This window comes from Epinephelus fuscoguttatus, linkage group LG5 (assembly GCF_011397635.1).
Source record: "Epinephelus fuscoguttatus linkage group LG5, E.fuscoguttatus.final_Chr_v1".
Lineage (NCBI taxonomy): Eukaryota > Metazoa > Chordata > Actinopteri > Perciformes > Serranidae > Epinephelus > Epinephelus fuscoguttatus.
In genome coordinates this window covers 3,125,592-3,142,747 of record NC_064756.1, presented here as the reverse complement: position 1 = coordinate 3,142,747, position 17,156 = coordinate 3,125,592, and the positions used below count along the sequence as shown (strand labels likewise).

Sequence of the window (17,156 nt, the reverse complement as noted above, 5' to 3'; positions counted from 1 at the left end):
GTGTGCCTGGGCCCAACGACGCCGGGCTAACCTCTGTCTCTCATTGATCAGGGGCTTCTTGATAGCCTTGTAGGACCTTAAGCCATGATCTAAAAGTCGGCCACGACAGTGCGGGTGGAACACTGGACACCAGTTTGGTTTGACCACTGCTGCTGAAGCTCCTGTGATGTCATTTGGCGGTTTTGCCTGCACGCGGATCAGGATGCGGTCATTTCTTGCTGAAGAAACCCTTGACGCCCAGATCTTGGTTTGTCTTCCAAGCTGTTGGTTCGCCTGTATTTCTGCAGAGTGTATCCAACTGCTGAAGGACTGCATCTGCACTTCCTGGCTATCTGGCGGCAGCTGTACCCTTCCTGGCTGAGAATCTTTATCTTCAGGCGTGTTTCCTGCGTTAGGTTCCTTGTTTTAGCCATTTTTGTGTCTGAAGAACTTTCAAATGTGCTGGCTTTATGTAGACACGAAGCTTGGCAACAAAAATTGTGTCTTTTAATAAAAAGAACGACCTTCATCACTGGTACCAAAATGACTCTATACTCAAAATTCCTTATGTATTTTTATGGAACCAATCAATTTTAAGTTTTTAATGGCTTTTTTAGGATTTATTTAGTATTTTGGCTGTGACTGTACTAAAAGAAATTGCACTTGAAGACCTAAGAGTGATTCTTAATGCAATATTTCACAAATGCATGGGGTGTCTGAAAACTTTTTTCCACCACTGTATGTAAGGTAAATAAAAAATAATTTAAAAAAAACCTCAAAACAAATATCAATTTATGTCACATTTTATCAAATAAAGCATGGCTTCATTTATTTTAAATATTTTTGTAACATTTAATGGCATTTTAATTTATTTACTGGATCTTTTTCCTTTCATTTTGGCAGCTCCCGTCCTCCATACTACTCAACTATAAGATAAACAATTAAAAGAAAGGTAGGCTGAAAAAGATTAAACTTGTAAACATTCCACATCATCTTCTCTGTCTGTTTAAAAGCCATTTAAATATTGGACCACATCAGCATTATATCAGACAATTATGTCAACAGATAGAAATAAATTTATACATTAAAATATTTTCAGGATTTAGAACTAAAACCAAAATTTAAAAATGCACTTCACTTTGACCTGTGCATCCCATTTTTCTCTGCAAGCAATGAACTCACTAAAGCGTCACCTTGACCTCATCGTCTCCAGCCTCAAAATGAGCCTTTAGCTGACCCTCAAACAGACACACACACACACACACACACACACACACACACACACAGTACCTGACTCTGTGACCACCTCCAGGTCGATTCCTTCAGGCTGGTCCTCAAACTTCTCAAGTTCTGACAGAGTGGGTTTCACTCCGTCTGTGATCTGCCAGAGAGAAACAAAGCAAACAGATGTTTAACAGCCTGTGTAGTCTTCAGAGTGATGAGTGTTCACATTAAAGAAAAATGTGCTCCTCACCACAGCAGACATGGCGAAGCTCTTAAACAGGAATCCTTTGCGGCTGTAACGGTTCCCCTCAAAGATCATGAAGTCTCCATCATGGCTGACCTCCCCTCCGAGGGACCTGTCAATCAAATCATCACCTGTCAGTCACGCACACAGTCAAATTATTTACTGCAAAATTTAGACTTTGAAATCCTGAACTTCTTCCAAACTTTCAGCTTTTAAAAGGACAAATTCTAAAATATAATACACACCAGACGCTAGCTTGTAGAGAGTGGGTGGGACTCGTTTTATTCGTGTTTGTGACCTTATCATCATGTTGTCTTATCCAAAATATTTTAACCCAACCCTTATCAGACATACATCAAACAGCAGCAGGATCCAGAGTGTGTACCTGATCTTTTCAGCATCAAACAGCCTCTGAGCAGGTCTCTTAAACTTCTTCCTCTTAGCGAACCAGTCTTTCTGCAGGACACACACACACACACACACACACACACACACACACAAAGTGTAAGTCAAACTATCAATACAGCACATAAGAGGAGAAAAAGGTGTGTTAGTGCAGGTTTCTGTAGCTTTAAAAGTTAAATTGTCGAAGTCACACTGAAGCCAAGGTTTGGTGATGCTCCCACTATTTACCTATGAACCATACGCACACATACACATGGGGAAATAGGGCCCAGGTTGAAAAATACCGAAGTTATCCTTTAACAGAAACAATTTGACCGTATTAGAAGAAGCCTGATGGTTTGGTTTTGTAGTGTTGGTACAGAGTGATCAATACAAAATTATCCCAGAACGCATTTAGAACTCATGTTAAAGCAACCACTCTTTTAAGAGTAAAATTAACTTCAAAATCAAATCAAATTTCAAGAACTGTCTAAATTCAATTATATTTTACATTTTTTATAATTTTAGACTTTAAGGCATTTGCAGAAACCCTGTCATGTGTGTTTGTCCTACCAGGCTCATCTTGGCCTTGATGCGGTCCAGATCGATTCGAGGGATCATCTTAAGGGAGATGGTGTTCTGACTCGGCTCCACGTAGTCCACCTGGAGAGAGAAGTAGACAATGAAAAACAGAGCTCTTTTTTATATTTCAATTTAAGAAAAAAAGTCAGGCAGATATTGATGAATGAGACTCAATAAGTTTAGCTCAGACTATCTAGTCAAATCTTATAATTATCTGATTACACATTAAGTCTCTCGTGCTCCTTGAGCCCGAGCTGATATCTTCAAATGTTTCATTGTGTTTGACGTCAACAGTCCAAAACTCAAATATGGTCACGGTGATATAAAGCAAAAGAAAGGTAGCAAATTCTCACATTTCAGAAGCTGGAACCTGAGAATGTTATTTACTTAAAGATACATATGAATTTCTAATCAATTAACTGCTTTAAACCATGTTGTTTAAAATGTTAGCTATATTTGTCATAATATTTTAAACTTATGTATTTCATGAATCAAACACTCCAACAAGAAACACCAGGAAATATTTAAACTCAGATTAGAAACGCTCTGGTTTCCTCAATTTCTTGTTTTTTTTAAAAAAAGGAAATAATCTTATTTGTTTTGCAGCAGAGCATTAACCTCATGTATGAATGTTTTAGGACTGCTGACGTAGTTTGAGTTGGTACCTGAGCAATGTCGTCCTTGTACAGGCCTCTCTTTAGTCGGACCCAGGACTTGGGCTTCAGGTTGGTGACCTCTTTGACGACCTTGAGGACGTCTGTCATCTCTTTGATGGGAACCATCTGCTGGTTCCACAGACCCATCCTCAGGTTGCCGATGCCTTCGATGGCCGCCTTGACGTGCGTTTGCTTGTACGACTCCACGTAGATGTAACCTTTGACGTGGTCTGGGGCGACCACAGATTTGATCTGCAGAGGCTGTGGGGTGGGGGTAAGATAGCGATTCTTTTTGGCCCTCATGCACTTGTCATACTGCAGACTGTGTCGTTTTGTTGCTTTGCAGTAACATGAAAAATAAAGTATCGTTTCTTACTGTGTCGGTGAACTGGTAGGCGATGAACTTCCTCATCAGTGCGATGGCAGTCGCCCTCTCCTCTCCAATCTACAAGACAGGATATGTTGAGGAAATGTGTGTGTGTGTGTGTGTGTGTGTGTACATGTATTTGTGGTGGTGTGTGTGTGTGTGTGTGTATTTAAGCTGAACACACACCTTGCACTTGACCGTCCACAAATTGGGATCCCTGATGACGACAAAGACATTTTTAACATTAACACAACCTCATGATCTACAAGTGTAGCTGTCTTGATGCTGATTGGTGGACGAGTGTTCACATACTTGACCCCAGGAAGTAGCTGCTGCTGGGTGATGTCATCAGAGAGCTCCTCAGACCCTCCGGAGTAACTGCACACCACAGAAGAAGAAGAAGAAGAAGAAGAAGAAGAAGAAGAAGAAGAAGAACAGACTTCATGATCACATGCAGAACCATTGTTTCGCTCACTTGTCTTTTCAAGTCACATTTTTCACAATAAAAGCCCACCAGGAAGAGCAAGGATTGTGCACTTGGAGCTGTGGGAAGGTTTTTATTGTGAAACATTGGCAGGAAATTTTGAGTTTCATGAGGGGTAACTTAGTAGTGAAAACAACAAAAAGCAGAAGCCACTGAAATCAAAGTCGTAAATAAAAAGCATAACTATTTGAGATGCACCGATCAATTGCCTGGTGAACAGAAACCATTTCCCTCAGTGGAAACAAAGCTTTGATTTACTTTAATTTCACAGATAAGAAACAATAAATTGTGAAGACAATAAAGCCTCCACTAAAATAGCATTTTAAGTCCTGTGTGTGATTTATCCTGGCTTCATATAAGCAGAGGAAATCTCTGCTAGCTGCTAAGCTAATTTATACAATGTAAAATGTCATAGGCTTGTGCTAATAACGTTAGCATGTTGCATTTGTTTGGAAAACATGTTTAGTATAAGACAGTTGTTTTGTCAGTGAACCTTGTGAGTTGTAATGGAGCTGAATTTTTTAACGTTACCTTTGTTAAATGCTGCTGTTGTCCCTGGCTTCATATGAGAAGAGGAAAAGTCAGCTAGTCGCTAGGCTAATTTATATAATGTAAAATGCCATAGGCTTGTGCTAATGACGTTAGCATGTTGTATTTGTGGGGACAATGTGTCCAGATAAAGACAAGTGTTTGTCTGTGAATGCTGCGAGTTATAGTGAAGCTGATTTGTGTACTTGTGTTTGAAATTGTCTATTGTCTAAAGCTCTGTCCTGTAACCTGAAACAATCATGTAGTAATCTGCAGTTTGGAAGAAAAAGTCAATTATTTAATAGTCAGTGTTTTATTAGACAAACACATTTCCCATTAAAGAAAAGTTAAAATGTTTGTGTTCCTAAAGACAAAGGAAGAAATTTGGAATCAGCATGTCAGACTTTTAAAAAGTTGGTAATCCGCCAAGAAATTTGCGATTGGTGCGTCTCTAGTAACTTTGTTTGAGGATCTTTTAGTAGAATGATGAGCGGGATGTAACTCTGTTGTACTAATGGAATAAATGCACATTACACTACATTTATCAAGACAACATGTTCAATGGAGGAAGTGTTGCATTAGAAAACTAAAATATGACCTGAAATGAAAACAGGAGGAAATGAAATCAGAAATGAAAGCTGGCCTCTACTGTGAACGAACAAAGGCCTGGTTCTTCCTGCCGTTGAATTGAAAAAAGAGAATTTACATTTATAGTTTGGAGATTTATGGTATCTTTATTTATTGGCAGCACAAACTTCTGGAATCACAGCAGGAGGCGTCTTTTTCGAATGAAAAAAACAACAGTGATCCATTTACTCTGAGAAATAACTGAGTTGGCGGCTCTCTGTTCGGACCCCTCCAACACTGATGTGTGCTGTTACAGCTTTTATTAGAGTTCACAGAGGAACTGCCCGAGCCTTTAAAGTCTGTTTCATTTCAAATAAAGATCTGTTTGCACAGAAATGTTTTCACAAGGCACAGCTACAAAAGATACTCACTGCTCCCCTCCTGATGACTTGGCATACTTCCTCATGTAGTATTCACCCAACGCCTCCTCTCTGGAGTCCCTGCAACACACAAGAACGCACACACAGTTGGCCAACGATACACACGAAACACAAATTCAGAGTGGTTACTAGTGGGACTTTGCTGCATCACAGGGACTGTCTGCAGAACTTTAACATCACTTCTCACATTCTTCACCAAATTCAGGTCAAATTTTACCTGAATTTGCATAAAATCAGCAAAGTTAAGTGTGAATTACTGCCAGTTTTCCCAGTCAGTACCATTACAGCACTGGTTCCCAACCTGGGGGTCCTGACACCTAAAGGAGCCGCCAAAGCTTCACAGGGGATTGTGAGGCCTTCTTGATTTTAAGGAGACGCAAGGAAACCTTTTTTAAAATATGCAGTAGGTCTATATCTCAACACTTGATTCATTATTGTGTGTACAAAAAAATTCATGAAATTGTTTAAAGTTTAGATTATTACGCAAGAAATGAACCGCCCTGCAGTTGTACGCCTCCGTGTACCAGTCAAGTTTCTCTTATGGTTTACATCCACGTCTGTGAAAACATGGATGCTTCACAAACATCATAATTAGCGTATGAATTTTTATTGATTCTGTGACTTTTCCAGGCCTGGAAAACATGACTGAAATTTTTTCTTCTTTCCCAGATTTCCCATGACTGTGTGAGCCCTTTAAAACATGTCACTTTGTCAGAAGTTGTCAGATAACTCAACTATAGAAAAAGGGGTCCCTCAAGGAAACGGTTGGGAACCACTGAAGAAGAAGAGATGATGTCATCAAAAGGACGCATGGCTACAACAATGAATGTTAACTGGTTCAAAACAAGCTTCCAGACCTCGACTATGTTTATTTACTCTGCAACAAAACACTGTTCTGTTGAATATTAAGATCTGAGATGGGAATTTCTATAAAATGTTACTGATGTTTATTCTACAGTTAAATATGTAACGGCCATTTATAGTGACTGTAGAGATTAAGCAGGCACCTGTGATGCAGGTAGGGATCGGACAATATGTACTTTTACTGTGATGTGCAATAAAATAACTTTGAGTTGGAATACTGCATTAGTCATATCCCTGACACAGCAACTTTTCAGGGGACATGAACTAAATTTAGACCTTGTTCCCTGCAGCTGAAATGTGTTTCAAGTTCCTTAAACTTTCTGGAAAATGTTCCTGGAGACATTCCTGCATTGTTAACACGGCAACATCTGTCTGACTTTTACTCCTCGAGGACTGTTCGTGTGCTGCTGAGGAATCTGTTACCTCCAGAGGTTCTGCAGCCTCCTGGATCCAGAGTGGTCCTCATCCAGAACCACATGGTCGATGTTAGAAACTGAGAGGCGGGGAAAGAAGGGAAGATGATTAGAATTTAATAGTCTATTATAAAGAAAATTAGATGAAATAATAAACAAGTTAAGAACAGACTCACCTTCAGCCTCCTCTGCTCAGGACCAACCGGTGAAAGAGAAAAGGGGACGAAGAGGAGAACAAAAGAAGAAGAGCAGGAGAGAAGAGACAGGAGGGAAATATAAGATCAAGGAAAAAGGAGGAAGGAGGGAAAAGAGCAGAAGAGAAAGAAAGCAAAGAGAGAGGGAGACGAAGTGGAGGAGCACAAGAAGAGGAATGCGAAGTAAGAGAGGCAATGCAAGGGATACAGAGGAGAAGGTGACGAAGAGCAGGGGGGGAAAAAGACGGTGGTAGAAGAGGAAGAAGAAGAAGAAGATGAAAAGGAAAGAGGCGGCAGGAGAGGAATGAAAAAATAGGATTAAGGCACAACAGCAGCAGAAGCCAAGAGGAGGATGAGGAGGTGGAGACAGAAGCCAAAAGACATTGTTGATCAGGGCAGAGCACACAGGGGCAGAGTCAGGCAGCAGCAACACAAAGCATGATGGGAGAAAAAAAACAACAACAGGAAAACAAACAGATTAACGGTGACTGTACGGCACAGAGAAGCATGAGGCCAGTGAAGGTTTCAAAAGGTCAAAGGTCAGTAGAAACAACTCGACACCGACACGCTGAGCCAGACTCCACATCTAGAAATGTTTTTATCCCACTGAGTACAGATTAGGTAACTTTAAATGACTGCAACTGAGTTTTCAGTTCAGCTTCACCTCGTGACTGCGCGCGTACGAAAGGAGTGTCCGCTGTTGGAATAATTATGTTGTTGTTATCTTAACTGTTTGGAAGGGAGAACTATGTTGTTCAAACTAACCTCCAGTGAACTCCACGTCTGTCCCATCAATTCTCAAACACTTTGTGCATTCCCTAGAGGGATTTTTTTTTAACTTGGACTTTATTTTTACATAATTTTGTGTCTAAGTGACAAATGGGAACTACGGTTTTTGAAATCAGTCCAGTGCTGATCGAGACGGCTGCAGCTGGTGGGAAGAAAACAGGCTGCATGTTCGCCCCGTCAGTGTAAATCCAGTAAATGTTTGGATTGGCCACTGACAGGCTCAGATTATTATCTTACGTGTCTGACATCATTATGGAAAGGAGCCCTTGAGAGAAAGTTTTTGTTTAACTAGAAACAGCCCCAAAATCGCCATCATCAAACCCATCAGATTCCTTTTAAATAAACAGTAATTCCATTATTGTAAAACACACTTCATTAAAAGTAAACAGAAACAAAATAAAACTTACAAAAGCCGTTTTGTTTCCTCTTTCCACCTTTCCAACAATCAGCAACTGTGGTTTAGTTGAAAGGAACTCCTAATTCACAAATGGAGTCTGGTGGGTTTTACAGTGGCGATTTTGGGGCTGTTTCTGAATAAACTAAAAGGATCTTAGTCTTTAAAAGACGGTCTATCTCTGGAGGGATCCTTAACATAATGTTGTCAGAAATGTAATCTGAGCCTGTCAGTGACAAAAAATAAGAACTTTTAGTGGACAATAAATGATGGTGTGAACATTTCCCAAGAGGTTACACTGCACCCTGTTTCACTCAATCTATTCTGGACCAATTTCAAAAACATGTAAAAAATAGGGTCCTGGTTGGAAAATACTGAAGTTGCCCTTTAAGAAAGGCATAAAATCCTCTAGAGAATTTAGTATGAAGAGAAGACAGAAAACGATGTTGATGGGAGAAATCGGGGTGCTAATTTCCAATGGTCGCATTGTTCACTTATTTCTCCAACTGGGGAAACAGCAGTCGTTGAAGGCAACAGTAGGGCTGCCCCCTGAAAGTCTGAAACTCGAATCGTCAGTTGGAAACGACTGAGATCGCTTCAAGTTGAGCAGTCAACTGAGGCAGCAGACACGACTGCAGCGGCACAGAGGAGAGACTTTCCACCAGAGAGCCCAGTTCAGACCAAAGATTCACGACGAGATGAAACCGTGTTAGAACGTTGCAGAGAAAGGTTACAGCAGTGTGAACTGGCCGGTCTGAGCTTGATTCAAATCGGCTGATGGTGTCACCTGTCAACTCATGGTGGTCACTTCATCACTTACAGATCAAGCACAGAGAGTTGTTGACTAGAGATGATCTCACTATGGCGGTCACTATGCTATATCAGACACAGAGAGTTGTTGACTAGAGATGATACGCCGTCTCATGGTGGTCACTTCCTGTCAACATTACAGATCAGAAGCACAGAGAGTCGTTGACTAGAGATGATACGCCGTCTCATGGTGGTCACTTCCTGTCAACGTTACAGATCAGAAGCACAGAGTCGTTGACTAGAGATGATACGCCGTCTCATCTTGTTGACTTGGTGTGAACCTGCAGGTTTTTAGAATGTTGCAGAACGGCATGTTGCAAGTAGCTTCCTGTTTCAACTCGTCTCATTGTGAATCTTTGGTCTGAACTGGGCTTAAGGCTCTGAGATAACATTATCCTTCTCTTCTGCTTGGAAATGCTTCAGTTACAGCTCATAGATACTTATTATAACACGGTCTCTGGCTTTTGTATGATATCTAGTGTCGGCACAAAATATTGTCGCACATTTCCAATTTGTCGTTAGCACCGTTGGCTTGTTTACTATATTAAGTGAATGCTGCCATCACGCCTTGTTCAAACTTTGGAACTTTAAATGGACAAAGAAAAAGTCAGATATTTATACTGAATGGACAAATCTGATTCAACCGACATAATTCTGAGTGGGGTACAGCCCTATGTAACACCAGACCTATCTGAACGCCGTAAACAGGTTCGGTGCCTTCACACGCCACAGCGATCGAGACATTTCCATCGCGAACATTTGGACATTTTGCTGCTGTCACACGCAGCAGTTTGGATTTTGTTTCTACTGTCCTTCGGCCTTTAGTGATACTGAGCATTACCATGTGCTACATTACAAGCTTCAACCACATCTGTTAGTTTTAAAGAAACTAAAAAACATTGCAGCCTTCTATCAGGTAGCAGGGTCAGGCAAATGATCACAGTTGGTTCTCTGAAGATGGAGTTACTTTACAACATGTCTGAAACATTCTGTGCAACTCTTCTGCTTTACGCCAAACCTCTGGATGCAGGAAAACAGATGGGAGTGTTTTTTAAGGTTATGACCTGTTCATGTCTGGTTTTTATCAAACAATGAAACGATTCTTAAAAAGTGTTAAAACAGTAGAACTGATGTTTTAGCCGACTACATGTAATGAACAGTGAGTGTGTGTGTGGTAACTTGTTGCTGTTCAAGGAGCCAATAATGGATTTGCCCTCAGTGCTTCCTCTGGTTACATTACACGCTCACAAGTAACAGCTGTGCTGAGATGAGGTGGGGTTAATACATTCTGGGGACATGGATTTTTATCAAATGGATGAATCTGATATTTCCATTTGCTTCAGACGGATATAAACATGGAAACATCAGAGCAGGAGAGTAACTGGAGGAGAATTACCGTTAACTGAAGAGGACATGCATGACAGAGAGGAACACCAATAAGACAGAGAGAGAGTTCAGTCAGTCAACACTCAAGAAACAGCTCCAACTGAAGCTGCTGCTGAGTAAGGGTTTATATTATACTGCACGTAAGAGACACAGTTCATGCTGTGTCTCCTCGTACAGAGCCGTAAAGTCTTGTACCAGTTAGCTGCTAACCGAAGCTAACTTGTGTGTCGATTGTTTGGTCTGTGACGCAATGGGTCAACCGGAAAAAGGTCCCATACGACATATCGGCACCTATCATAATGGAGTCAATAAATTGATTCTCCTCCTCTGTTCTGCTTGTATACTGGGAAAAAGAAGTCCAATTAAACGGCCTGGTCGAGCTGTGACTGTAGCTCCACTTCACTGTGCGTGTAAACGTACTGAGTGACTAGTGGCATGCCCATCAAGCGTTCAAAGCTGGGAGGCGGCACGTCCTCTCACAAAAAAAACAACAACCCTGTTGACATGTACAATGAAAACAGAAACAGTGAATTTTATAACAACATGACATAGAAACCATATTTACTACAAATCTGTTGGGCAGAGATTTAATCCATCTAATAAAGGTCAATACTGGGGTCAGTATCAATCCAATATATCGGACTGGTACATTCCCACCACTGAGACTGGAAGATGATAAATGTACAAAAGAATGCTCAGAATTTAGAGATAACCAGACCGAATGTAATCAGTCCCTCCCTGAAATTCAAATTTTAAGACTTTTATAGACTGTAAATTAAAAAAGAAATAATGATAACACAGCTGCTGTCACACTGAATGCTTATTTTTGTTTCTGATAAAGTCAGACTTTTATCACAGCAGAGATTTTCACATTAAAAAACATTTAGAACCATGTTGGTACCGTAAACGCTGACTAACGGTCGTAACCAGGCCCATACGGAATCTCTTCCCGCAGAATATAGATGTTGCTAGTAAAGCTCAGAATGTCGTCACTGTGTCCTCCACTTCCTTCTGCATGTGTGTGACAGTCGTGTGTTGTATTCAGTTAGCATTAAAACTGTGGTGCAGGCACGGGCACAGCGTGTCATGTGACACGCGACAAGTGCCGCCCCTTGCTGCACTGCCACTTGTTGGCAGATGACCACGCCAATTCCGCCACCTCTGCGTTAGCTTAAAATCACGTGAGTACAGCCACTAATTAAAGTTGATTTGTCACCTGAAGAGCCGATCTCCAGAGCTGTGACTCACCAGGAAGTACATTTTTGCCTACTGTCTTTATAATGTTGGGACTGTGGGATTTTCTCAACCTTAACAACGAGTCTCTCTTCATCCGTTCTTCGTCACCCACAAGACAAAGCAACAGAAACAGAGCTCTCTTTATGTATCCATGGTGAGTGGAGGAGTCGAGCTGCTGTAGGAGCTGGTGTGTACAAGCTGAAAGCGAGTGGGGGGAAAAATGTATTTAACTGTGGAGGCGGCGAGGTTGGAAATAGGACAGTGGCGTGAAGTGCTGCGAGGTGGCATTCATTTTTAAATAAAATTTCTGATTCAAATTTTCTACTAAAATCTACTGAATAGTTCTTTTAGCCTGTGTCAGGTTATTTCTTTAATAAAAAATAAATATTGTCGATCACATTACGAGCAAAAAACAAACAAACATATATTTCGCAGATTTTCATTTTGGATCACTGCTGAAAACAATGAAAAAGTCCGCAGATTGCGTTTGGGCCTGGTCACGACTAACTGACACATCTAAATGGGATGCAGCCAACATTTATGTTATGCTAAACCTGTGGCTGCTCCCAACATTTAATATGTGCTTGTATTTTTTATTGATTTCTTTCAACAATGCAGCAGAAAATGTTGAATCATCTGCTGTGAAATCAGACTTTTGGTGGGAACGTCGGGTCACACACACACACTGATCTGATAACAACCGCCTCAGACTTTTTTCCTACTTAAGTGACTGAGACGCTGAGAGTTTTCCCACACGGTCCGTTCACATCAGGACTGTGTGACAGCAACTATAAATAAGCAGAAATCAAATGAAAAGATGTGTTTGGACACACACACAGAACCGTCAGAGCTGCACCAGTGTTTTACATGTTTTAGCTCATTAGCTACAGATCAAGCCGCCTTTAGTTTTACTGCCAAAGAATGTTTCATGAATTGTTTTTCTACACTTACAGTCAACTTCAGTTCACTTCGGAGCAACAGGAAAATCTGCTTGAAGCATTTCATCCATCACAGTCATTATGTCCGGTATGTTTGCATCGCAGTTCAAGTTTATCTCATCATCACACAGCTGATTAAAAAGCTGGCAACGTGTCTGATCTGATGGATTTCCTTCCTGTAGCATGTGCATATTTCTGCAAGCAGATTTTAACACTGGTTCAGGTCTGTTACTACAGTAACAATCTGTCAAAGTGAAATCGTGTCAGATATTTAAACTGCTACACTCTTCTCCTAACTATGCCACAGGTCTGTACATGTGGTCTGTGCAGTTTTAAAGGTTCTGTATGTACTTTTTAACCAGAATTAGGACCTGTGTCCACTAAGCCTGCGTCTTCTCTCAATTGTTCCCAATGACAACAGAGTGTCTGTTGCCACCTAGCAAGAAGCGCCATGTCAGGCCTCTTTTTTTTTTAGGAGTTCTCTGTCTTTTTCACGCGGCCGCTTCGAGTTGGAAGTCTCTGAACTTTTCAAGTTCTGAGTCACTGCTGCTTCTTTAGCTGGGCTGCTGTTTACTGTCAAAACAAAGACTGAAAATCACATTTGTGGGAGCAGACTGGCCAGCGGACGCGGACAGAAGAGGCTGCTAGTGAGTGTTGTGCTTTTATCGCCGTTCATTGGAGCGGCGCTAAAAATAGCACGTTCACCCAGGTGCTGTGTTTCCATCAATGCTAGGGATGCACGCTAACATCAGTACGTCATCTGACTTGGCTGATATCGGCTTTAAAATGAACTATCAGAATCGGCCAACACGCTTTTTCTCATCTTGAATGATGAATGAATATTACATACATTGAACAGTACTGTATTATATGTCTCCATCTGCTGGTGGGCCGTCACAATAAGAGTATGCATGTATAATATGATGTTAATTCACTACAGAAGAGACTTGATGGTCACTAAAATTAGGTGGGAAAGTGGATATATCAAGATCGGTCGAATGAATTCTTACATATCCCCATATCGGATATTGGCAAAAAAAATCTAACATCGTGCATCTCTGATCAGTGCCGACCAAAGCCGGAGTTGAAGTCTTGGGCTGATTTTTCCAGTTAAATGCACGGGCTGAATTCACGTGGCTACAGCCGCTAAGATCGCTGCTGCCGTCCACTCTCCTCCCGGGGAAGTAGTGTCCTAGCTGCAGGGAGTGAGGCAGAGGGACCGCGAGCTGTGCTAACTGCTAATTCTTCTCTCATTTGTTGTCTGACAAACGGTTAATCCATCAAATTCAGTGTCCTTCAGGGCTAATGGAGCCAATGGTCCAAAATATACGGGGACACCAGACATAACATTATTCTTGATATAACCGAAACTTCTTTCCAGCATTCTATCGACACGATGACGGCCAATCACGGTTAGTCTTGTGTTTGACAGTTTTGACAGATGGCCAGGTGCTCACTCGTGGCTACGGGGTGTGAATGTGAGCAACAGGATGCTTCACTTGACGACCTCAGAGAGAGTGGTCGCTAATAACAAGGAGCTTGTGAAAGATACATACAGAACCTTTAAAATCAAATTGTATTCATACCACAAACGTATCTTGTCTCAAAGAAAAGAGAGAGTTTGAATAGATATGGTGATTTTTTGGTGTTCTGTTGGGTTGATTAAAAAACCTACAAACCCCACATTACACGACTGTTTGTCTCAGCAAGTGGAAAAATTCGATCAATATCTTCTGAACTAAAATATACAAAAGCAGGTTGTGTTGGGTTCCGTACCTTTCTCCAGAATATCCTCTGCTCCTTCCTCCCACTGATCTTCCTCATCCTCATACTCATCATCCACATCTAGACAGTGAGGAGAGAAAAAGCGGGACAAGAGAAAAGTATTAAAACTCCATTACAGCTCCTTTTTGTTCCTGAGAAGCAACAGATGTCTCAAAGTGAACGCTGACAGAAACACAAAAAGTTGACTCGTACCAGCTTCATCCAGGATAAACCCTCCGTGTCTCGGCTTCTTCCTGGGACGGTCGTCATCGTCCTCCTCCTCTTCTTCGTCATACTCCTCCTCATCTTCCAGGTCCTCCCCCTCCTCCTCTGCTACCTTGTCGCTGCCCACAGGGCTGCCCGTCTCCTCCTGGTGAGTCAGTGAGTTATTTGCTCAATTAATCAGTTAAAATGATTCAGTTTGTTAAAGTAGAGAAGACAGTGATCAGTGACCCAGAGCCAAACGTGACACCTTTGTTTGGTCCAACCAAGGGGTGTGTCACATCATCTTGTTCAAGATAATAAAAAATATGAAAAATCCATAGTGTGATACTCGCAATATTTCCACTTGTTGACATACTGACATCATGCTGTTACCCACGGCAACAATAAGCATGGCTAAAAGTGAAATTATCAGCGACTCCTTGGTGGTTCCACAAAGAGGAGCAGCTTCAGTAGTGTGGAATAAACTGTGGCGTCCTGAATGTTTTCCTTCTCTTAGCGCTCAGAGGGAACTCATTCAGCGGCTCCTCTGGCAGCAGCACAGCGTCTCTCTCTCTCCTCTCTGATTCTGTCACAAACCTTTGGTGATGGAAACCTACGTGACGCTCGCAGCTCGACAAATAACTCCATATATGTGAGTGTGTGATAGTTGTGGTATCATAACAGCCTGTCACAGGTTACAGTGTGATGGTTAGAGGAGAAATGGCAGAGCATAAAAACAGAGAAGGAAATCACCTGTTGATTTATATATATAGATCCCAGGGGACATTTTTTGTATTTAGGAGCTGTTTAAATGTGTAATTAGTGGCAGATTTTATTTAGTTGAACTACTGTAACAGAACTGTTGTTCACAAACTAAAGAAATGGGAGATTATTTTTCTTTAGATTTACTAAATATTTAAAGGCATCGTCACTTATTTTGTTGCAATTCTATATTCTGAAATTACTGATATGTATTTTTTTTTCTTATTTGTTATACCGTCAAGGATATCGTTGTCACAAAGATGCCCTGGAATATGGTGATATTATTTTAGAGCCCCATCATCTCCTCTTATCCAGCCAGCAGCCCCAATCTCAACATTATTGCTGAGACATTACAATAATTAACATCATCCACAGGAAGAGTTTGAGACTTGAACCATGAAGTGATTTTACAGGGAAAACTACTTTCACATTATCATTATAAACTCACTGATAGAATGACTCACCATCTTACTGAAACTTTATTATACTGTACATCTTAATCTGCAGAGTAACTGAGGACGGTAGATAAATATAGAGCAGGGAGAAGCACAACGTTTCCCTCTGAGATGTGATGGAGCAGAAGTAAAAGTGTCATGAGAGGCAAACTCTCAGGTGGACTTGGAAACACTACAAACTAACTATGAAGTCAATACTGTGTCACATAAGGTCCTTTATCTGTTAGTATAAGTTTAAAGCATTTATAACTGCCTGCGGTGACACATTTACTCAGGTTGTTCCACTTTATGCCGCCACATTCAATCACAATATTTACCTGCATCCACAGTTAGCATCGCTAGCTTAGCGGTTAGCATACCTCATTCTCCTCCACCTCCTCGGCCTCTCCATCGCTGCTGCGCTCACTCTGGTTGTCGGAGAAGTCGCTGTCGTCGCTGTCAGACATGTTGGAGCACCGGGGCAAACTGCGGCAGCGTGAATAAACACAAAACTCTCAACTTAAAAGTTTGAATCAAAAAGAGGGGGAGCGGCTAGTTAGCGGCTAATGTGGCTAGCAGCGCCGGAACATCCGGCCACAACAATCAGGACGGCCTAGCAAAGCATGCTAATGTAGTTTACACGGATATCTCCGGAGCAGCTGAGATCAGATGTTAGCCGGTTAGCTCCGCGGCTCGTACTCACCAACTTTAACTCCCGCCTCTGGTTTATATGTCGATATTTTATCAATGAAAGGAAATATCAGTTTATTTCGGTTCTTCTGATGTCTCTCACGTCTCACTGGAGGAGAACCGCGAGACTTCCAAACGTACGTGGTTTCTCGCGGGTTTTGGAGGGCGGATGTGTCAAGGGAGGAAGAGGTCTCACTCTGCCTCTGAGTTTGAAAATTACAGACCAGTTGCAGATTCACTGGTTTATAGACAAATGGTGGAAGAAGTACTCAGATCGATTATTATTATTATTATTATTACTATTAACAACAGGTAGTACCAGCTTCCTGTACTACAAACTGAGACGACAGCAGCTTTTGCTCCTCATCTGTGTGTGTTTGTGTGTCAGTAGTCGTTGCTATGGTAACTGCTGGGTGGCACCTGAGGAGCAGAGGGAGGAGGCGCAGTTGAGACCAGAAAGCTCCTTTAATCAAGTTTAAACCTCTCAAACTCCTTTATTTTTTTAAGCCACATGGTGAGTCCAGTGCCAACACAGTGTGTGGGCCACAGAGAGGAGATTCTGCCAAACATGCAGATGTGTTTTTAACGTTTGTGGTGTGAGAAATGTGAGTTTGTCGGAAATGTCTCTTCTCAGTTTACATGGAAGTGAACGAGAGAAAAAAAATTGGCTGTGTCTCCTGTTCACTGAGCCAAATATGTGAGTGTGTTTGAGCCCATAGCAACATGTCTGAGACCTGCACAAACTTTCCTGCGTTTTATGAGTAAATTGACTGTGTTTAATTTGGGGAGGAGTCACAGATATTTGTATTCTGGTATATGTGTT

At 41.4% G+C, this 17,156-nt stretch overlaps 1 protein-coding gene across 1 annotated transcript in view; it reads right to left on the bottom strand.

Moving 5' to 3' along the window:
• Positions 1-16,501, bottom strand: part of supt5h (SPT5 homolog, DSIF elongation factor subunit) — a 41,998-nt gene extending 25,497 nt beyond the window's left edge. The window contains exons 1-16 of the mRNA XM_049575822.1: positions 16,347-16,501; positions 16,024-16,129; positions 14,457-14,613; positions 14,256-14,324; positions 10,316-10,321; positions 6,909-6,920; positions 6,743-6,812; positions 5,447-5,515; positions 3,749-3,814; positions 3,623-3,653; positions 3,446-3,514; positions 3,079-3,330; positions 2,405-2,494; positions 1,833-1,903; positions 1,454-1,559; positions 1,270-1,360 (exon numbers count right to left, since the gene is read on the bottom strand). Coding sequence (XP_049431779.1) covers positions 1,270-1,360; positions 1,454-1,559; positions 1,833-1,903; positions 2,405-2,494; positions 3,079-3,330; positions 3,446-3,514; positions 3,623-3,653; positions 3,749-3,814; positions 5,447-5,515; positions 6,743-6,812; positions 6,909-6,920; positions 10,316-10,321; positions 14,256-14,324; positions 14,457-14,613; positions 16,024-16,110 — 1,246 coding nt within the window. The 5' untranslated portion in view covers positions 16,111-16,129; positions 16,347-16,501. The remainder of the gene's footprint in view (positions 1-1,269; positions 1,361-1,453; positions 1,560-1,832; positions 1,904-2,404; positions 2,495-3,078; positions 3,331-3,445; positions 3,515-3,622; positions 3,654-3,748; positions 3,815-5,446; positions 5,516-6,742; positions 6,813-6,908; positions 6,921-10,315; positions 10,322-14,255; positions 14,325-14,456; positions 14,614-16,023; positions 16,130-16,346) is intronic.
• Positions 16,502-17,156: the final 655 nt, after the last annotated feature.